Source organism: Mercenaria mercenaria, unplaced genomic scaffold, assembly GCF_021730395.1.
Source record: "Mercenaria mercenaria strain notata unplaced genomic scaffold, MADL_Memer_1 contig_3618, whole genome shotgun sequence".
Lineage (NCBI taxonomy): Eukaryota > Metazoa > Mollusca > Bivalvia > Venerida > Veneridae > Mercenaria > Mercenaria mercenaria.
In genome coordinates, this window is record NW_026461774.1 from 1,901 (window position 1) to 24,845 (window position 22,945).

A 22,945-nucleotide genomic window follows, 5' to 3' on the forward strand; every position below is an offset into this window, starting at 1 on the left:
CTTCATAGGATAATGGGACTTACAGAGTAGATGACCCTTTTTGTTTTGGGGGTCACTCCATCAAAGGTCAAGATCACAGGGGCCATGTGTTCGTCACACTTCATTTTCAATAAATGAGTGGAGAACCATTTGACCTGGAACCTTCAAACTTCATACATTGCTTAGGGCTTACAGAGTGGATGACCCTTATTATTTTAGGGGGCTGCTAGATCAAAGGTCAAGGTCACAGGGGCCTTAAAATGGAAAACCATTTCTGATCAATAACTTGAGAAACACTTGACCCAGAATGTTTAAACTTCATAGGATGATTAGACATGTAGAGTAGATGACCCCTATTGATTTTTGGGTCACTTGATCAAAGGTCAAGGTCACAGGGACCAAAACATGGAAAATGGTTTTCAATCAGTTACTTGAGAACCACCTTAAAACTTCATAGGATGATAGGACTTATAGAGTAGATGACCCTTATCGTTTTTTGGGTCACTTGAGCAAAGGTCAAGGTCACAAGGGCCTGAACATGGAAAACTCTTTCCCATCAATAACTTGAGAACCACTTGACCCAGAATGTTTAAACTTCGTAGAATGATTGGACATGTAGAATAGATGACCCCTAATGATTTTGGGGTCACTCCACTAAAGGGCAAGGTCACAGGGGCCAGAACATGGAAAACCATTTCCAATCCATAACTTAAGAACCACTAAGCCAAGAACTTCATATGATGATTGGACATGCTGAATAGATGATCCCTATTGCAGCCAATCATCAGTGTCTCTTTTGACTTTTGCTCCTGTCCCCTATTGACTTCTTGCTTATTACAACTATGCATTGAGGTAGACATGCGCTTTTATGCCCCCGCCATAAAATGGGTGGGGACATATAGTGTTACCCCTGTCCGTGTGTGTGTTTGTCCGTTTGTATGTTCGGGAAAGGGTGATGTTAGTGTCCGGTCCATAACTTTGACATGCATGGTCCGATTTCAAAATAATTTGACACAAATAATAAGCATGGATAGACGATGTGTCAAGCGCAAACACCAGGTCCCTAGGTCTAAGGTCAAGGTCACACTTAGAGGCCAAAGGTCACATACAAGACCTGTCCGTGTGTTTGTGTTTGTGTGTTCAGGAAAGGGTGATGTTCGTGTCCAGTCCATAACTTTGACATGCATGGTCCGATTTCAAAATAATTTGACACAAATAATAAGCATGGATAGACGATGTGTCATGCGCAAAGCCAGGTCCCTAGGTCTAAGGTCAAGGTCACACTTAGAGGCCAAAGGTGACTTTGTCTTGAGCATTTCTTCTTAATGCATGGAAGGATTTTGATGTAAGTCGGTTCAGTTGTAGACAGAATGTCATGCGCATGAACCAGGTCCCTAGTTTAGAATTATTTCCCTTTGTAGTTACTATAAATAGCTTATATTGTTACTTTTTTATTACTGGTCGTACGGAAAAAACAAGACCACTTTTCTGCAGTACAACATGCATGTTACATCCAATTTTGAGAAGTATTTTAACCTATCTCTACCTGGTAAAGATTTTTATGTGGACTTAGGAATTTTTTTTATTTTTTATCTTTTTGTTACTGTGTGTATAAATAGGGCCAAGGGTCCTTTCTCACTTTGTGAGCGGTACCTTGCCTCTGACCTTTCTCATGTTGCGGCGGCATCCGTGTCTGTGACACATTTCTCGTCTACGAAAGCATCTTCTAGTTTCTTGGTATATTTAATTGTATATATTTAATTCAATCAATTTCCCTCTTTTAGTCCTATAGAGAATATGCTGAAGCACTTGCAACCACTCTTTGAGGCGGACTACTTCCTGCCACGGTCGTTCATAGCTGCTGTTGATCTGGGAGATTTGCAGAAAGTTATAGAAACAAAGACAATACCTGTTGAAGCTTGCCTTGCACACTTGACTTTCCGCCTGAAAACAATCAAACCTCTTTCTTACGTTGATTATCGAGATAATTGCAGTAAGCTGTATGCAATGACGATGGATGAGAAGGTAATTTATTGTTATTTGTTTTTAAGATGATTTAATGTAAATCATTAAAAATTTTGTATGGTATCATTTACCTGTTGAACGCACTTTATTAGCTCACCTGTAGCAAAAGTTCAGGGTAAGCTATTAGTATAGGCAGGTCATCTTCTGTCATCAACATTTTAACTTATCATTTTCTCCTTTGAAACATTTGGCCAGAATAAATCAAACTTTGTCTAAAGCATCCTAACAAGGTCCCCATTCAAGTTTGTTCAAATGATTCCACTACATGCCTTTAAAGGGCCGCTAGAGCTAAAAATGTATTTTTTAAAATTATTTCTTCCCATGAACTACGTGACTGATCATCACAAAACTTGGCCTGTAGCATCCTTGTAAAGGCCTTTCTTAGATGTATTCAAATGATTTTTCTTGGCCACTTTTAACTTGCCAGAGCTATGACCGCCTCGGTAGCCTAGTGGTAGAGCGTCCATTTCGTGTGCGGGAGGCTGTGGGTTTGATCCCCGGCCGTGTCATACCAAAGACATAAAAAATGGTACTAGCAGCTTCCTCGTTTGGCGCTCAGCTGCATAAGGGGATAGTGATGGGACTGGTCAGCCCGGTGTCAGTGTAATGTGATTTGGTGGGGTATCATGCCACGTGTCTACGGCGTGATATTCCAGTGAGGCAGCACTATAAAGTTGGGCATTGTGCTCACTGCTACAAGTAGACACTGTCGTTTATATGACTGAAAAAGACGTTAAACCTGAACACGCACACACACCTGTCAGAGCTAAAAGTAGAAAAAACAGTTTTCCAACAATTTCTCATGAACCTTTTGGAACATCACAGGGCTCGACAAACCCTCTTGTTTCAGTTGTCGGTGTTTTCCTTTCATTTAGTATCCAAGTGTCTGTCATGTCTGTACAGGACAGAAACATTCATTAAGTGACTTCACTTTTAGGTCATATGATGCAGTGTGTCATATATATAATCAGGGTCAAATAGTTATGGTCAGAAGAGCAACATAGGGCCGTGAGTACCCTCTTGTTTCAGTTGTCGGTGTTTTCCTTTCATTTTGTATCCAAGTGTCTGTCATGTCTGTACAGGACACAAACGTTCATTAAGGTGGAATGCGCCCCAAATTTTTTTGCCGAATATTGTCCTGAAATTTATACTGTACAAAATTCAGGATATATGTGATTGAGTTAAGGTTTTACTTTTTCGCCATATTGTTCGTGTTTTTTGCTATTGTGTCACAAACATGGCCCCTGACGTCAGTTTTCATGCAATGGCGAGTTCCGAGTCTTTTCGGCATTTTTCCTTTCCTGCGCTCTGAATGTCATGTAAATGAAAAATAAAAAATAATTGTCACTTTGCATTCAGAAAATGCTACTCAGTGGTATAAAATTCAGTGAATTGAAATTGACGCTTAGGACGTCGGTAACGATTTTGTGACGTCAGAACGGTTTTGCTAAAAATTTTGCCTTAAAATTCAGTTTATTAAAAATCGGCTCGATAAAAAAACGTATAATTTTGGTATGTTGTTTGGCAATGTGTGTACGTCTAGTAGACACATAAATACTCAGGGGTCACCGACTTCAATTTTTCGCAATATAACGTGACTTTACCCTCACCCCCAAATGGTTTGTGGCTATTAGATAACGTTAGAGTAAAAAAAATGTGTTTCAGCTTACACAACTCACGTATTTATTATAAGAAATTTTCACGTTATGTTCGATCTCAACTTCAGATGCCATTGTACTAGTGAAAGAAAACACATTTGACAAACTATATATCTTGTACAATTGTTCGTAAGTATTTGACCTGGCACTCATTAATCTTCGCTAATATTTTCGGACGTTTTCGTTACTTTATGCGATATTGTATCCTGAAAAGATCTATAATTGCACAAATAACCTTTATAGTTAACCGTCTGACTTCCAAGCACATTACCATGGGTACGAAATTACCGCAGACCAATTTCTAAATTCAATATAATGTAGTGTTACCGTATTTGCTTTTATTCTTACAATGTCTTTTGCAACGATTTTCGCGAATCTTGTTTTCTCTTGTAGTATCTATTTTCGGGAGAAATTTGCCTTTTTATCTAAGATACCTTTAAAGATTTTTATTCGACACTTACTACTAAATATATTGAATACAAGTAAATGAACCATAAAAAAATAAATAAATAAGACTTAGTGTATTAATATTCTGTCCTGTAAAATTTGGAGATAAAAGTTGAAAATAAAGATGTTAGACTGAGGACTACAACCCACAACTTCGAGATTGACGGCTAATTGTTTTGTCCCCGCAGCCACTTGCACATGCGATATTTTTTAATTCATAAAGAATACTTACGTAGTAGTTATTTCTCTATTGAGAGCCAGGTCAATTCTTATGGGCAATATATCCACTTTTTGCTATCCATTTGTTATTCCTATTGATGGTGTCAAAATGCAGATTCAAAGCTTGAAAAATCGATGTCTTTTCTGTTACTTCTCAGTCTAATGCAAAATGCTAACTTAGCTTTGTAAAAAAGCTAGTATGCAGTCAGTTGACGATTTCATTTCGTGAAAATAGGTACTTCAACATGTTTTAAACATTTAGAAATTTCATTCATATGTAATTTCATGATATGAGGGTTTGCCTGATTTTACCAGAAATATTTATCGACGCATGTCGGACTGTTGCGCCATTTCACATGTATATATAATCAGCACGAAAACAGTATACCAGATCCTATATCTGATATGAAATTATTATTTTTTACATAGATTAATTATGTCTCCCCCAGGAGACATATTGTTTTTGCCCTGTCCGTCCGTCCGTCCGTACGTCACACTTCATTTCCGAGCAATAACTGGAGAACCATTTGACCTAGAACCTTCAAACTTCATAGGGTTGTAGGGCTGCTGGAGTAGACGACCCCTATTGTTTTTGGGGTCACTCCGTCAAAGGTCAAGGTCACAGGGGCCTGAACATTGAAAACCATTTCCGATCAATAACTAGAGAACCACTTGACCCAGAATGTTGAAACTTCATAAGATGATTGGTCATGAAGAGTAGGAGCCTGAACATTGAAAACCATTTCCGATCAATAACTAGAGAACCACTTGACCCAGAATGTTGAAACTTCATAGGATGATTGGTCATGAAGAGTAGATGACCCCAATTGATTTTGGGGTCACTCCGTCAAAGGTCAAGGTCACAGGGGCCTGAACATTGAAAACCATTTCCGATCAATAACTAGAGAACCACTTGACCCAGAATGTTGAAACTTCATAGGATGATTGTTCATGAAGAGTAGATGACCCCTATCGATTTTGGGGTCACTCTGTGAAAGGTTAAGGTCACAGGGCCCCGAACATTGAAAACTATTTCCGGTCAGTAACTTGAGAACCACTTGACCCAGAATGATGAAACTTCATAGGATGATTGGTCATGCAGAGTAGATGACCCCTAACGATTTTAGGATCACTCTGTTAAAGGTCAAGGCCACAGGGGCCTGAACATGGAAAACCATTTCCAATCAATAACTTGAGAACCTCTAGACCCAGAATGTTGAAACTTCATAGGATGATTGTTCATGAAAAGTAAATGACCCCTATTGTTTTTGGGGTCACTCCATTAAAGGTCAAGGTCACAGGGGCCTGAACATTGATAACCAGTTCCAATCAATAACTTGAGAACCACTTGACCCAGAATGTTGAAACTTCATAGGATGATTGAACATGCAGAGTAGATGACCCCTATTGATTTTGGGGTCAGTCTATTAAAGGTCAAGGTCACAGTGGCCTGTTCATGTAAAATCATTTTTTGGAAATAACTTGAGAACCACTTGACCTACAATGTTGAAACTTAGTAGGATGATTGGACATCAGAGTAGATGACCCCTATTTATTTTGAGGTCATTTGATCAAAGGTCAAGGTCACGGGAGCCTGAACAGTGACTTGAGAACCACTAGGCCAAGAGTGTTGAAATTTAGCGTGATGACTGGACATGCCAAGTAGATGATCCCTATTGCAGCCAACCGTCAGTGTCTCTTCGACTTTCGCTCCTGACCCCTATTGACTTCTTGCCTATAGGACTTTGCATTGGGGGAGACATGCGCTTTTTTACAAAAGCATTTTCTAGTTTATTTTGAATCATGAAACAAATTCTACCAATTTAGACATCAATCTCCACTATTTATTCGTGCGAGATTACGAGTTGAGAGAAGAGTCTGTTCTATACGCATATTGCTGAGCAGCTGATATCATTTTTTATATCCTTGGTAAATGGCTAGCGATCAAAGTCCCGACCTTCCGCACTAGAGAGACAAAGAGACAATGACAGTGAGGTCATAGTAGGGCAGAGTAGCTAGTCCACCGAACAGATTTTATTCTTTAAAAAAAAAGATCGTCAGATGACTATAAAAGGTATTGCAGCTGGTCAGACGCAGAGAATTTATTCCTGAGACAGTGTCTTTTTATTACAATCGAGCACAACTGCTGGCCCGATGCAAATAGTTTATTTCTTGGCGGGAACCTTATGATCAAGTGCAGTTACAAGCTCTTAATAATGAATGCTAGAAAATATTTCATAAAATCCTCACCAGCTGCAGCTTCCAGATTTAAGAAGTACGGTAAAGGAAAAGCCATATCTGTTTCTCCGGATGCCCAGGATATAGATGTAGAAACTGTAGTTTCGTGTTCACACTCTGAACACTTGAATTTAAATGATTATAAGTCTTATCTAGGAATCAACACACATAATACATGTTGATTAACCAATGATCAAAAGTCTTTTTCGATATTATCCTTAGATGCGAAATGTCGTTTACATAAATTACACCCTTTATCAAATATCTCATTAAGATATTTCATATCTACAATTCTTTTCAGAACAGGTCCGTAATCACCTGAATGTTATTACATGTTTTTTAAAAAGAAATCGACTTTTTCTTTAACACACTTTCTTAGCAAATCTCGCCATATGTCTCTCAATACTTTCATGTCGATTCATTTCATCAATTCATTCCGAATTTACCTTTAATACATGCAGCTTCGCGTATTCTTTAGATTATTTGGTTAAAAAATGACGATTAAATGTGTCATTTCTTAATGGGGTAGGGGTAAAATATCGTCAAATATTGAAAAATTGAAGTCGGTGACCCCTAAGTATTTATGTGTCTACTAGACGTACACACACTGCGAAACAACATACCAAAATTTTACATTTTTTTATCGAGTCAATTTTTTAAAAACTGGATTTTAATGCAAAATTTGTAACAAAACTTGATGTGAGATTTTCCGTTCTCAGTGACGTCACAATATCGTCTCTGACGTCCTAAGCGTAAATCTTAATTCGCTGAATTTTATACCATTGAGTAGCATTTTCTGAATGCAAAGTGATAATTATTTTTTATTTTTCATTGATATGACATTCAGAGCGCAGGAAAGGAAAAATGCCGAAAGCACTCGGAACTGGGCGTTGCACGAAAAGTTACGTCAGGGGCCATGTTGGTGACACAATAGCAAAAAGCACGAACAATATGGTGACAAAGTAAAACCGGAGCTCAATTGCATATATTTTGAATTTTGTGCAGTATAAATTTCAGGACGAAATTCGGCAAAAAAATTTGGGGCGCATTCCACCTTAAGTGACTTAACTTTTAAGTCAAAAGAATTGATGAAAAGATATTGAAAGAACTGCACATTCATAGTACCAGTTAAGTTGTTAATAGAGATAAATGAGTATAAGAACTACTGTTTCAGTTAAGCTGAAATTGTGGGATAAGCTGAAATTGTGAGATGATATTTGTTTTAATCTTCTTTCAGACTGTTCAACAGTGTGTGAATTCATTACTAAAACAACTGCAAGAGACTTTTTACAGGTATGAACTGATAATCCAGTAGTATTGTTAATAGTATTATTGTGAATAAATATATATCTATTATCATAAAAGTAAAGAATGTTATTGCAATAAATATCTCCTTGATAATATAGAAATTAAATTAGCAGCTTTGGTACTTTGGTCGTATCTTTCTTACATGGGTTAGTGAGTTATCAGATTGCAAATAATTTTCAAACTAACATCAGCAAACAACAAAATTACAAATGGTTGAGAGTCTTGAGCACATTACTGTGATGATCGACAGCTGAATGAATGAGAATAAACGTAAAACGTATTGAGTTAATTATGTTTTTTACAGCAGAGCATGGTTGAATAAATGTTGCAACATGGGAATAAACTTCCCTTGTAAATCAGAAAGTAGTATTTTGGTGTTTTTTTTACATATCATAGGGCATGTTGAAACAAAACATCATACAATTGTTAATACAGCACTTGGTTGTCTGCCTTTAACCCTTATCATGCTGAACATAATTTTATTCTGCCTTTGCAACCTGTGTAGATCATGATCAGCCTGCACATCCATGCAGTCTGATCATGATCTGCACTGTTCGCTATTCAGTCAGTATCTTTTTGGTAAGCACCCCTTTTAACAGTTAATGGTACTGTCCAAATTGAAAGATGGACAAGTTTATTATAGAAATTCAGCAGGATAAGGGTTAAGTATTAGGCAGTCAAGCAGTATTTAAGTACTTGTACCAGAGATCTAACAACATTATTTTTACAAAACAGACCATGGTTATGTAAATGACTACTGTTGCAAGAATGTTAGTGCTCCTCAGCATACACAAACTAGTAATCTCATTGTCATTAGAAGCACACAATTTTATTTCAATTTCAGTGAAACATTAGTGGAGTCACAGTGGACAGTGAGCTACATAATTGCATCCCACATGCTGAGGAAAAGCATCCAAAACAAAAGAGTAGATACAGTTTACCTGTGTGCGCAAGTGCTCATTCATTGCATTGCGATGTATGACAGGATGATTTCAGAACAGAAACCTCCCCAGGATGCTAAAGCAACAAAACATCAAGATGTTTTACAGGACAGTGCCAGAGAGGCAGTGAGATGGGTAGAAACATACAGAAGATGGGATTTACAGATGAAAGAAATTTTAGACGTAAGTCTTGTGTATGGTATGCTACTTGAAATAATTCTTTTCAGTTCTTTCAGAACTTAAATTGCTTGTTTTACTGTTATAACTGTTTTCAACTAAATGAAGTAAGTACAATATAGCAATTCCGTGCTTCACTTGTGTATTTATCAATGTTCTTGTCATACCTTGTCTGTATTATAAAATAAGAGTTGTATTTGTGGTAGAAGTCCAGACTACGTAATTATACTCTTAATTTGACACAGTTATTTCTTTATATTGAACTATTGTGATCACGCTGTGTCCACCTCCTTCTGGCATCAATAATTCAACTGTTGATACTCTAGAGGTCACAATTTTGGCCTAATCTTAATGAAGCCTGTCAGAATGTTACATCTCAAAGGAGATTGTTACTGGACCATCTGGGGTCAAAAATTTGGTCACTAGGTCAAATAAAAGGAAAACCTTATTAAAACTCTGGAGGTGGCATTTTCATGTTTTGTCTAAAAGTTTATTAAGTCAAGATGAAATTTTAAACTGGGTTATTTGAGGTCTAGAGGCTGAAAATTCTGCTTGATATTCATAATACATTTTCAGAATGTTTGTCTCGTAGGGTCAAGTTTGAACTGGATTGTCTGGATCAAAAACATAGGTCACAAGGTTTTATCATACACAGACCTTGTTAACACTCCTAAGTTCACATTTTCTTCATGAGACTTGGTCAGAATGTTTGTCTTTTTAAATATAGGATGAATTTGTAACAAGGTCACTTGGGTAAAAAACTAGTTCGCTCTGCCAAATCATTGACATGATGGTTAAAGATCTACCTGATTTACATAGAGCATGGTCAAAATATTTTTTTCTGTATATGAAATCTAGTTTTAGCACCAACTTAGAATCTCCCTTCAATGGTAGGAATCTAAAATTGTACAAATGATGCCCTGACTCCTGCTGGGGCTAGAGTATGGAGGTTTTTATGTGTAACAAGGGTTTTCTTTCAAATGGCTCAAAACTACTTGAACCAGGTTCGTAGGTCAAAGTTCAAGGTCACAAATGGAGCTCAGAAGTCTAATTCGTCTGTCATATTCTGTGTCTAGAGCATAACTTTATAACCATTCAAGGTATTGACTTCAATTTTGGCATATAGGTATGCAGCAATGAGATAATGTGCAGACTGCATGAGCCAGATAGATAGATAGAAGGTCAAGGTCACATCATAGTCAAATTTTACATCGTATATTTTATGTCCAGATTATAACCTCAAAGCCATTGAAGCTGTTTTCTTTGAACTTGGCATATAGATAGGCTGAGACAATGCAGGTTGTATAAACTCAGTTGGTAGCGCTAAGATCAAGGTCATAAATTTTTAGCTCACCTGAGCACAAAGTGCTCAAGGTGAGCTTTTGTGATAGCCCTGTATCTGGCATCCGTCGTCAACAATTTGACTGTTAACACTCTAGAGGTCACAATTTTAGGTCAGTCTTAATGAAACTTGGTCAGAATATTACCCTCAATAAAATCTTGGACGAGTTTGATATTGGGTCATCTGGGGTCAAAAACTAGGCCACCAGGTCAAATCAAAGGAAAAGCTTGTTAACACTCTAGAGGTCACAATTTTTGCCAAGTCTTAATGAAACTTGGCCAGAATGTTACCCTCAATAAAATCTTGGACGAATTTGATATTGGGTAATCTGGGGTCAAAAACTAGGTCACCAGGTCAAATCAAAGGAAAAGCTTGTTAACACTGTAGAGGCCACATTTTTGACTATATATTCATGCAACTTGGTCAGAATGAAAACCTTGATCTTCTTCTTGTCGTTCGCATCTACACTTTCAGACCAGTAGCCTCGATGAAACTTGTGGTCTGCCTAAGATCCTCAATGCCTCCATACAGTTTCTGGTGGATTGAGGTATCTATTGGCCAAGTCGCAGCTCGCTCCTGGTCGTGCCTTTTATATCTCTGAAGTATATGCTCCGCAGTCTGACCTTCTTCACCACATGGACAAGTTGGCGATGATGTCAGTCTGTATTTCTTGTACATGTGAGCATTGAGCTTGTTGTGCCCTGAGCGGAGCCTGACCATCATCACTTGTTCAGACCGATCAAGGAGATGAAAAGCATCTTCCTCCATCCTTGGTCTCGTTAGTGCCTTGATGATGGTGACTTTCTCCTTGTAACTCACAGGTACTGTTGGTTGTTCTGACTGAGCTCCTAGCTTAGCCAGTTTGTCTGCCTCTTCATTGCCTGCAAGTACACAATGGGATGGAATCCACTGAAGTGCTACTTTGCAGGTTATACTCAGGCTCTGCATTCTCCTGGCTAGCTGCGGAGCTTTATTGTTGATCAGAGCTTCCATGACAGACAGTGCATCTGTGAAAAAGACGACTGAGGAGCTGTCTTCTGCCGAGTCTTCAACCATTGATGATCTTTAGGTCAATTTCAAATCTGGGTCAGGTTGGGTCAAAAACTAGGTCATCAGGTCAAATCAAAGGAAAAGCTAGTTAACACTCTAAGCCACATTTATGACCGTATCTTAATGAAAGTTGGTCAGAATGTTGATCTTGATGGTCTTTAGGTCAGTTTTGAATCTGGGTTGGACGGGGTCAGAAACTAGGTCACCAGGTTAAATCAAAGGAAAAGCTAATTAACACTCTAGAGGACACATTAATTTATGACCATATCTTAATGAAACTTGGTCAGAATATCAATCTTGAAGATTTTTATGTCAGATCTTTAATCTGGGTCAGGTAGGGCCAAAAACTAGGTCACCAGATCAAATCAAAGTTAAAGCTATTTAACACTCTAGAGACCTAATTTTAAGTTTGAAACTCATGGGAATTAATCAGATTGTTTGTCTTGATGACCTCTAGGTCAGGTTTGACTCTGGGTCATGTGGGGTCAAAAACTAGGTCACCCGGTCAAATCAAAGGTAAAGCTTGTTAACAATCTAGAGGTCACATTTATGACTGTATCTTAATGAAACTTGATCAAAATGTTGATCTTTAGGCCAAGTTTGAATCTGGGTCATGTGGGTGAAAAACTAGGTCACCTGGTCAAATCAAATGTAAAGCTAGTTAACACTCTATAAGCCACATTTATGACTGTATCTTAATGAAACTTGGTCAGAATGTTAATCTTGATAATCTTTAGCTCAGATTTAAATCTGCTTCAGGTGGGGTCAAAAACTAGGTCACCAGGTCAAATCAAAAGTAAAGCTTGTTAACACTCTGGAAGCCACATTTATGACTGTGTCTTATGAAACTTGGTCAGAATGTTAATCTTGATTAATCTTGAAGATCTTTAGGCCAAGTTCAAATCTGGGTTATGTTGGACCAAAAACTAGGTCACTAGATCAAATTAAAGGATAAACTAGTTAACACTCTAGAGGCCACATTTATGACCATATCTTAGTGAAACTTGGTCGGAATGTTAATCTTGATGATCTTTAGGTCAGTAGGTCAGGTGAGCGATACAGGGCCTTCATGGCCCTCTTGTTCAAAAATGTGCTTTGAATTTGGTGTCTGGAGCACAACTTTTATTTTGGCCAAGTTATGCCCCCTTTTGGACTTAAAAAATCCTTGACAAAGTTTTGCATGCTAGTACATATAGCTATTATTTAAAGATACATATCTTTGTAACTTATTTTTTCTTTTTCTTTATCAATAACCAACCTAACAGGATCAAGTACCATAACTCTTACATCTACTTTGGGCAGACTGTTCCCCCTTTTGGACTTCCTGGTTTAAGTTTTATATGCAAGTTACTATATGCGAAACTAATGCAGATAATGCGCAAGACCCAGACCCCTAGCTCTGTCAGAAGTCTAAAGGTTAACAGGGTCTGTTTCTTGTCCGGTAAACAAAATGAATCAAATAAGGGGGTTATGCCTTTAGAGCATCAGTAATCAGTAAGTTGATTTCTTACATCACTGACCATGTTTAAAGCATAAAAAGTGCAGTTTTGCGACTTGTTAAAAAGTTGAAAAATATATTCTCCAAGGCCATAAAAACATTTATGGTCAGGCCAAAAATTTAGGGTAGATCGGGATACCAGAAACAAACAATTCTTTTTTACGCCCAATGAGTTGATGTGTCATGTGCAAGACCCAGACCGCTAGCTCCAAGGTCAAGGTTACCTTTTGAGAACAATTTTTAGCTCGACTATTCATAGAATAGTAGAGCTATTGGACTCGCCCAAGCGTCGCGTCCGCATCGGCGTCCGCGTCCGCGTCCCAATTTTGTTTAAGGTTTTGTATGTAAGCTGGTATTTCAGTAACCACTTGTGGGAATGGATTGAAACTTCACACACTTATTTACTGTGACAAACTCACTTACATTGCACAGGTTCCATAACTCTATTTTGCTTTTTTACAAAATTATGCCCCTTTTTCGACTTAGAAATTTTTGGTTAAGGTTTTGTATGTAAGCTGGTAACTCAGTAACCACTTGTGGGAATGGATTGAAACTTCACACACTTATTCACTGTGACAAACTGACTTACATTGCACAGGTTCCATAACTCTATTTTGCTTTTTTACAAAATTATGCCCCTTTTTCAACTTAGAAATTTTTGGTTAAGGTTTTGTATGTAAGCTGGTAACTCAGTAACCACTTGTGGGAATGGATTGAAACTTCACACACTTATTCACTGTGATGAACTGACCTACATTGCACAGGTTCCAAAACTCTATTTTGCTTTTTTACAAAATTATGCCCCTTTTTCGACTTAGAAATTTTTGGTTAAGGTTTTGTATGTAAGCTGGTATCTCAGTACTTACTAATGGGAATGGATTGAAACTTCACATACTTGTTCACTGTCATGATCTGACATGCACTTAGCAAGTCCCATAACTCTACTCTTTTTTTTTTCAAAATTATGCCCCTTTTTCGACTTAGCAGTTTTTGGTTAAATTTTTGTATGTAATCTGATATCTCAGTATCCACAAATTGGAATGGATTGAAACTTCACACACTTGTTCACTGTCATGATCTAACATGCACTGTGAAGGTCCCATAACTCTACTTGGCATTTTTACAAAATTATGCCCCTTTGACTTAGCAGTTTTTGGTTAAGTTTTTGTATGTAAGCTGGTATCTCAGTATCCACAAATTGGAAAGGATTGAAACTTCACACACTAAATGTTCACTGTCATGATATGACATGCAGTACAGAGGTTCAATACCTCTACTTGGCATTTTACAAAATTATACCCCTTTTTAGCTCACCTTGTCACTAGTGACAAGGTGAGCTTTTGTGATCACCCTTCGTCTGTCGTCCGTCGTCAGTCCGTGCGTGCGTGCTTGCGTGCGTGCGTGCGTCCGTCAACAATTTCTTGTCTGCACGATAGTGGTTTCATTTATGATTTTATTTTAACCAAACCTGCACACAACTTGTATCACCATAAGATCACGGTTCATTTCTTGAACTGGCCAGATCCCATTATGGGTTCCAGAGTTATGGCCCCTGAAAGGGCCAAAATTAGCTATTTTGACCTTGTCTGCACAATAGCAGCTTCATTTATGATTTTATTTTAACCAAACTTGCACACAACTTGTATCACCATAAGATCTTGGTTCTTTTCTTGAACTGGTGAGATTCCATTATGGGTTCCAGAGTGATGGCCCCTGAAAGGGCCAGAATTAGCTATTTTGACCTTGTCTGCACAATAGCAGCTTCATTTATGATTTGAATTTAATTAAACTTGCACAAAATTTGTGTCACCATAAGATCTTGGTTCCTTTCTTGAATCGGCCAGATCCCATAATAGGTTCCAAAGTTATGGCCCCTGAAAGGGCCAAAATTGGCTATTTTGACCTTGTCTGCACAATAGCAGCTTCATTTATGATTTGATTTTAACCAAAGTTGCACACAACTTGTATCACCACAAGATATTGCTTCCTTTCTTCAGCTGGCCAGATTCCATCATGGGTTCCAGAGTTATGGCCCCTTAAAGGTCCAAAATTGGCTATTTTGGCTTTTGCAGCCATATAGAGACTTCATTTATGGTTTTATTTGATACAAACTTCCAAAATATCTTCAACAACAATAAATCTTGGATTCCATGACAAATCAGATCCAATCGTAGGTTCCAGACTTATTTTATATCTGATTACCTCCCCTGATTGTAATCAAAATGGATTTATATCAGTAAGTACTTATAGGACTTATTTGAAATTTCATCATTGTTATTAGTTGGACCGAGACAAACAGGGTAGATAACTATGAACTGATTTTATGTCCAATAACCTCCCTTTATTATCCCCCGACGAAAGTCGGAGGGATATAGTTTTGGCGTTGTCCGTCCGTCCGTCCTTCCGTCCGTCTTTCCGTCCGTCCGTCCTTCCGTCTTTCCGTCCGTCCGTCCGGAGCCATATCTAGGAAATGGTTGGGAATATTTATTTAAAACTTCATATACATGTTCACCACAATGAGTTCTTGCGGCCCGTCAACTTTCAGTCAGATTGCCCAAGTAACACCAGAGTTATGGCCCTTAGAAGTTTCTAGTGTTAACTATATAGGGTACTATAAATATGGTAATTTCTGCATCATAACTTTTGATATATTTGACCTAGAACTATGAAACTTAAACAGAATTTAGATCACCATAATGTGGTTGTGTACACACAATTTCATTTGGATTTATTTGTAAATTAAGAGTTATTCCCCTTTAATTGTATAAAAATCCACATATTTGTACATAACAAACTTACCTTTTGGTAGAATTTCATTAAATTTCTTTCATTCTTTCCATGAACATTATTGTAAACATGTAACGTTGTGTACCCACACCTGGTCCCCCCTTTACCTTGGTCACACACCTCCCCCCCTATCACCGACACTCACCCCCACCCCCCCCCCCCCCACAAAAAAAAAAAAAAAAAAAAAAATTCATTCCTATTTGATTTTTTTCAAACAAACTTCATATAGTTACATGTTCACCACTATGAGGTTAGGGGGTCCCATCAAGTTTCAGACAGATTGCCCAAGTAACCCCAGAGTTATGGCCCTAGAAGTTTCTAGTGTTAACTATATGGGTACTTTAGATCTATAGATATGCCAATTTCTGCATCATAACTTTTGATATATTTGACCTAGAACTATGAAACTTTAACAGAATTTAGAGCACTATAATGTGGTTGTGCACAGACAATTTTGTACGGATTTCTTTTGTAAACTTCAGAGTTATTGCCCTTTAATTGTCTAAAAATCCACATATTTGTACATAACAAACTTACCATTTGGAAGAATTTCATTAAATTTCATTCATTCTTTTCTGTGAACATTTATTATAAACATGTGAAGTTGCGCACCCACACCTGGTCACCCACTTGCCTTGGTCACATCCCTCCCCCTCCCAACCCCCTCCGAAATTTTTTTTTTTTTTCATTTCTTATTTTAGATTTTTTTCAAACCTTCGAAGTTGTACCATTCCCCCACCTCACTTCTCCACCCAGTCATGCCCACCACTGATCATGCATCCTCTGCCCCCCCCCCCCCCCCCCCCCCTCCAACTTCACCCTTTTACCTTTTTTAGCTCACCTGTCACATAGTGACAAGGTGAGCTTTTGTGATCACCCTTCGTCCGTCGTCCGTCGTCAGTCCGTGCGTGCGTGCGTGCGTCCGTCCGTCAACAATTTCTTGTCTGCACGATAGTGGTTTCATTTTTGATTTTATTTTAACCAAACTTGCACACAACTTGTATCATCATAAGATCTCGGTTCCTTTCTTGAACTGGCCAGATCCCATTATGGGTTCCAGAGTTATGGCCCCTGAAAGGGCCAAAATCAGCTATTTTGACCTTGTCTGCACAGTAGCAGTTTTATTTATGATTTGATTTTTACCAAACTGGCACACAACTGGTATCACCATAAGATCTTGGTTCCTTTCTTGAACTGGCCGGATCCCATCATGGGTTCCAGAGTTATGGCCCCTGAAAGGGCCAGAATTAGCTATTTTGACCTTGTCTGCACAATAGCAGCTTCATTTATGATTTGATTTTAACCAAACTTGCACACAACTTGTATCACTATAAGATTTTGATTCCCTTTCTTGAACTGCTAGATTCCATTATGGGTTCCAGAGTTATGGCCCCTGAAAGGGCCAGAATTAGCTTTTTGACCTTGTCTGCACAATAGCAGCTTCATTTATGATTTGGATTTAATCCAACTTGCACAAAACTTGTGTTGCCATAAGATCTCAGTTCCTTTGTTGAACCGGCCAGATCCCATAATGGGTTCCAGAGTTATGGCCCCTGAAATAGCTAAAATTAGCTATTTTGACCTTGTCTGCACAATAGCAGCTTCATTTATGATTTGATTTTAACCAAACTTGCACACAACTTGTATCACCATAAGATCTTGGTTCCTTTCTTCAACTGGCCAGATTCCATCATGGGTTCCAGAGTTAGGGCCCCCTTTAAAGGTCTAAAATTGGCTATTTGGCTTTTGCAGCCATATAGAGACTTCATTTATGGTTTTATTTGATACAAACTTCCAAAATATCTTCAACAACAATAAATCTTGGATTCCATGACAAATCAGATCCAATCGTAGGTTCCAGAGTTATTAATATCTGATTACCTCCCTGATTGTAGTCAAAATGGATTATATCAGTAAGTACTTATAGGACTATATTTGAAATTCATTATTATCATAGTTGGACTGAGCCAATCAGGGTAGATAAATAGACTGATTTTATCAAATATCTCCCTTTTTCACATTAAAAGGGTAATCTCCGTAGCTAATGAAGATACTGATCTGAAATTTCATTTATGTCAACAGATTTATTTGGCAGAAACCTTCTTTTGTTCACTTACAATAATTTATTTTAATTACTTCCCTTTTACGTTAATATGAATAGCTTATTTTTAGTAACTTTTTTAGCTCACCTGTCACAAAGTGACAAGGTGAGCTTTTGTGATCGCGCAGCGTCCGTCGTCCGTGCGTGCGTAAACTTTTGCTTGTGACCACTCTAGAGGTCACATTTTTCATGGGATCTTTATGAAAATTGGTCAGAATGTTCCCCTTGATGATATCTAGGTCAAGTTCGAAACTGGGTCACGTGCACTCAAAAACTAGGTCATTAGATCTAAAAATAGAAAAACCTTGTGACCTCTCTAGAGGCCATATATTTCACAAGATCTTCATGAAAAATTTGGGCAGAATGTTCACTTTGATGATATCTAGGTCAAGTTCGAAACTGGGTCACATGGGGTCAAAAACTAGGTCATTAGGTCTAAAAATAGAAAACCTTGTGACCTCTCTAAGGCCATATTTCTCAATGGATCTTCATGAAAATGGTCAGAATGTTCACCTTGATGATATCTAGGTCAAGTTCGAACTGGGTCACGTGGATTAAAAACTAGGTCAGTAGATCTAAAAATAGAAAAACCTTGTGACCTCTCTAGAGGCCATATTTTTCATGAGATCTACATTAATATTGGTCAGAATGTTCACCTTGATGATATCTAGGTCAAGTTTGAAACTGGGTCACATGGGGTCAAAAACTAGGTCATTAGATCTAAAAATAGAAAAACCTTGTGACCTCTCTAGAGGCCATATTTCTCAATGGATCTTCATGAAAATTGGTCAGAATGTTCACCTTGATGATATCTAGGTCAAGTTCGAAACTGGGTCACGTGGGGTTAAAAACTAGGTCAGTAGATCTAAAAATAGAAAAACCTTGTGACCTCTCTAGAGGCCATATTTTTCATGAGATCTTCATGAAAGTTAGTCAGAATGTTCACCTTGATGAATGTAGGTCAAGTTCGAAACTGGGTCATGTGGGTCAAAAACTAGGTCAGTAGGTCTAAAATAGAAAAACATTGTGACCTCTCTAGAGGCCATATTTCTCATGGATCTTCATGAAAATTGGTCAGAATGTTCACCTTGATGATATCTAGGTCAAGTTCGAAACTGGGTCACATGCGATCAAAAACTAGGTCAGTAGGTCTAAAAATAGAAAAACCTTGTGACCTCTCTAGAGGCCATATTTTTCAATGGATCTTCATGAAAATTGGTGAGAATGTTCACCTTGATGATATCTAGGTCAAGTTCGAAACTTGGTCACGTGGGGTTAAAAACTAGGTCAGTAGATCTAAAAATGGAAAAACCTTGTGACCTCTCTAGAGACCATATTTGTCATGAGATCTTCATGAGTATTGGTCAGAATGTTCACCTGGATGATATCTAGGTCAAGTTCGAAACTGGGTCACGTGGGGTCAAAAACTAGGTCAGTAGGTCTAAAAATAGAAAAACCTTGTGACCTCTCTAGAGGCCATATTTCTCAATGGATCTTCATGAAAATTGGTGAGAATGTTCAGCTTGATGATATCTAGGTCATGTTCGAAACTGGGTCATGTGCGGTGAAAAACTAGGTCAGTAGGTCGAAAAATAGAAAAACCTTGTGACCTCTCTAGAGGCCATATTTTTCACGGGATCTTCATGAAAATTGGTGAGAATGTTCACCTTGATGATATCTAGGTCAAGTTTAAAAGTGGGTCACGTGCCTTCAAAAACTAGGTCATTAGGTCAAATAATAGAAAAACCTTGTGACCTCTCTAGAGGCCATATTTTTCAATGAATCTTCATGAAAATTGGTCAGAATTTTTTATCTTGATGATATCTAGGTCACATGTGCTCAAAAACTAGGTCATTATGTCAAATAATAGAAATAACGACGTCATACTCAGTTCAACACTGGGTCATGTGGGGATAGGTGAGCGATTCAGGACCATCATGGTCCTCTTGTTTTTTTTTTTTTTTAATTTTTAATTTTCAATCAATATTTGTAATCAAGATGTGAAATTTTGTTTCCTCTCCCGTTCCCCTGCACCCCCACCCCCTAAAAAAATAAATATATACATATATCTATATATAGATATATATATTTCCATTCCTTTTTTTTTTTTTTTTTTAAATGTTCAAACCTTCAATATGTTAAGTTGTGACTGCACAAACCTTGCCCTCAGCCATGTTCAAGATATCTTACCTGTGTTCTCTTAAGGACATCTGATCTTTTAAGTTCAAATGTACATGTAAAACAGCAACAATGGTGCCAAACCACTCAAAGACAATATTACATTCCAGTTAAACTTCAAGCTCACATTTCAATTAACTGCATTTAATTTTAAAAGCTAAGCTTATTACAGTAAGCATATCCCATTCAAAATAGATTCTTTAGTCAGGATCAAAGTATCATACATTTATTATGTACTCTTTAATTAAACATTTGTTTCTGTTAATTGATTTTGACTAATGAAATTATATGCTTCTTATTAACATCCTTAACTTTTTGCCGGATATATCTTTTTGCCATTCCTCACCACAAACCCTTTCGGCGGGGGATACCAATTCATCGAATTTGCTTGTTTCAAATTAAAATGGGTATATCTCCATAACAAATGAAGATACTGATCTGAAATTTCATTTGTCAACAGATTTATTTGGCAGATCCTTCTTTTGTTCACTTACAATATTTTTTTTTTATGCCCCCACTTTGGGGGGGGGGGGGGGGCATATAGATTTGCTCTTGTCCGTCCGTCCTTCCGTTCTTCCATCCGTCTGTCCGTCTGTCCGTCCTTCCGAAAATGTTGTGTCGTGCGTAGCTCTGAAAGTATTTGACGTAGAGTCACAAAACTTTACAGGAATGTTGGTCAGCATGTGTAGTTGTGCACCTGGGGTTTTGCGTCTTGATTCATTCAGTCATGTAGAAGTTATGGCCCCTGACTTTGTAAAAATTGGTCATTTTAATGTTGTGCGCGCCTAGCTCCAAAAGTATATGACCTAAGGGCACAAAACTTTACAGGAATGTTGGTCAGCATGTGTAGTTGTGCACCGGGGTTTCGGGTCCAGATTCATTCAGTCATGTAGGAGTTATGGCACCCGACTTAGTAAAATTTGGTCATTAATGTTGTGTTGCGCATAGCTCCAAAAGTATTTGACCTAGAGTCACCAAAGTTTACAGGAATGTTGGTCAGCATGTGCAGTTGTGCACCTGGGGTTTCGCGTCCTGATTCATCCAGTCATGTAAGAGTTATGGCCCCTGACTTAGTAAATAATTGGTCATTTTAATGTTGTTCGCGCATAGCTCCAAAACTATTGACCTAGAATCATCCCAAAATTACAGGAATGTTGGTCGCATATGCAGTTGTGCACTGGGTTTCGCGTCCGGATTCATTCAGTCATGTAGGAGTTATAGCCACTGACTTAGTTAAAAATGGGTCATTTTAATGTTGTGGCGTGCGTAGCTCCAAAAGTATTTGACCTAGAGTTTTTGGCTCCTGACCTGGGAAAAAATTGTCATTTTAATGTCATGTAGTGGGGGTATCTGTGTCCCATGGACACATTTCTAGTTTTAATTACTTCCCTTTTACGTTACTATAAATAGCTTATTTTAGTAAATTGGCTGTAGGGAAAACACGAGACCACTTTTCTGTGGTACAACATGGATGGTACCTCCAATTTTTAGGTGTATTTTGACATATCTATACCTTGTAAGAATTTTTTTTTTTCTTTTTGGTTAAATTTCTTCGCTTTGTTGTTCCTGTCCTTTGGACTTAGATATTTTTTCTGAGGACCTTCTTGTCCTCAAGTGCAATGATAACAGGTGAGCTATATAGGGCCATCATGGCCCTCTTGTTCAACTTTTGTATTCATTCAATTGACAAGGCTGTTTAAATGTCGAGCGTTGCTGTCCTCCGACAGCTCTTGTTTGTTGTCCTTTTTTGGTCTGGTCACAAAATAGTTAATACCTAAACTATTCTGGCATATTTTGTGCAGCTAGACTATTGTAGCAGTCTTGGTCACACTTTGGGGGCATTTGTCACTAATAGTGACAGCTCTGGTTTTTACCATTTAACTATGATTTTCTTTTTTTTAAGGTTTGGAACAACATCTTTGCCCCAGTGGAACTTCAATCAGAAGATGTTAGGAATGCCTGGAACAAGATCATATCAGAAGGACTTGTGTTCAATCTGGAACAAAGGGTGTGCTACAAATTAGTACTTAAAAATGACTGTTTATGGTATACAAAATTCAGTTGTGCAGTGCTGGCTATGTTTATAGTATAAATGCATTACAAACAAATCTGTGGATAAAGCTGAATGCTTTGGAGAGCAAAAAGTGTTCTTTATTTGCTGTTGAATATATAATTTTTGCAAGTTAAAATACACCGCAAATGAAATCTCGAGGTCTATATAGTTGGATGGTCTGTGTTCTCAATTGTTTGATTGCATTCTTACTATTCTTACACATATTGACAGTAGATATGCCATTAAGTATTCTTATCAGTGCATCTGAATGTTTTTCCTTTATCTACTGCAATCTGTTTATTAGAAAATTTAGTATTTTTGGTCATTTCAAAGTGCTGAGTCGGTAAAAACAAAAAAAGGCCTAGTTTAATCTTTGTAAATTAAATATGGTTTCTTACTTGCATATAATTCTTTTCGTTTTTATGTTAAAGGTGTGTAAGGAAGTATTCCAAATGCAAAAGTTTGTGGAATTATATTGCCAGAAGCTAGACGAGTACAATCCAAGCATGCAGGAGTGCATGAGTAAAGTTGCTTTTGTGGTAAGTGAAGATAGATTGATTTTTTTTGTGCATAATGTAAGACAGAAAAACTAACTTTGTATCAATAATAGAGGAATTTCCAGACTTTTATAACCAGTATCTGCAACTGAGAGAAATCAGAGTTCAGAATATTGTTCAAGATAAAATGCCAAGCGAAATAAATATGTTGTGATAGTTTGTCAAAGTATAAACTATACAAGACTTTTTGCAATAGTACTTGATGTATGATTTGAATAAGGATACCTAAAAATGTTCATGACAACATTATTTAACCAGTTGATTGACTTTTCTTCACTGTTCATGTACATGTTTCGACAGTGATGTTACAGCTTTATGTATTTTCTTTTCTGTCTGTCCACCTGTCCATCCATCTGTATGTCTGTCTGCCTATCACACTTCTTTTCT

The 22,945-nt window shown here is 37.7% G+C and overlaps 1 protein-coding gene across 1 annotated transcript in view; it reads left to right on the forward strand.

The window, feature by feature from the left end:
* Positions 1 to 1,337: 1,337 nt before the first annotated feature.
* The window catches only part of LOC128553237 (E3 ubiquitin-protein ligase rnf213-alpha-like), a gene marked incomplete at its 3' end in the record, with an annotated part of 48,888 nt that continues 27,280 nt past the window's right edge, over positions 1,338 to 22,945 (forward strand). Inside the window, 5 exon segments of the mRNA XM_053534363.1 lie at positions 1,338 to 2,004; positions 7,804 to 7,859; positions 8,719 to 8,998; positions 21,852 to 21,956; positions 22,433 to 22,540. Coding sequence (XP_053390338.1) covers positions 1,777 to 2,004; positions 7,804 to 7,859; positions 8,719 to 8,998; positions 21,852 to 21,956; positions 22,433 to 22,540 — 777 coding nt within the window.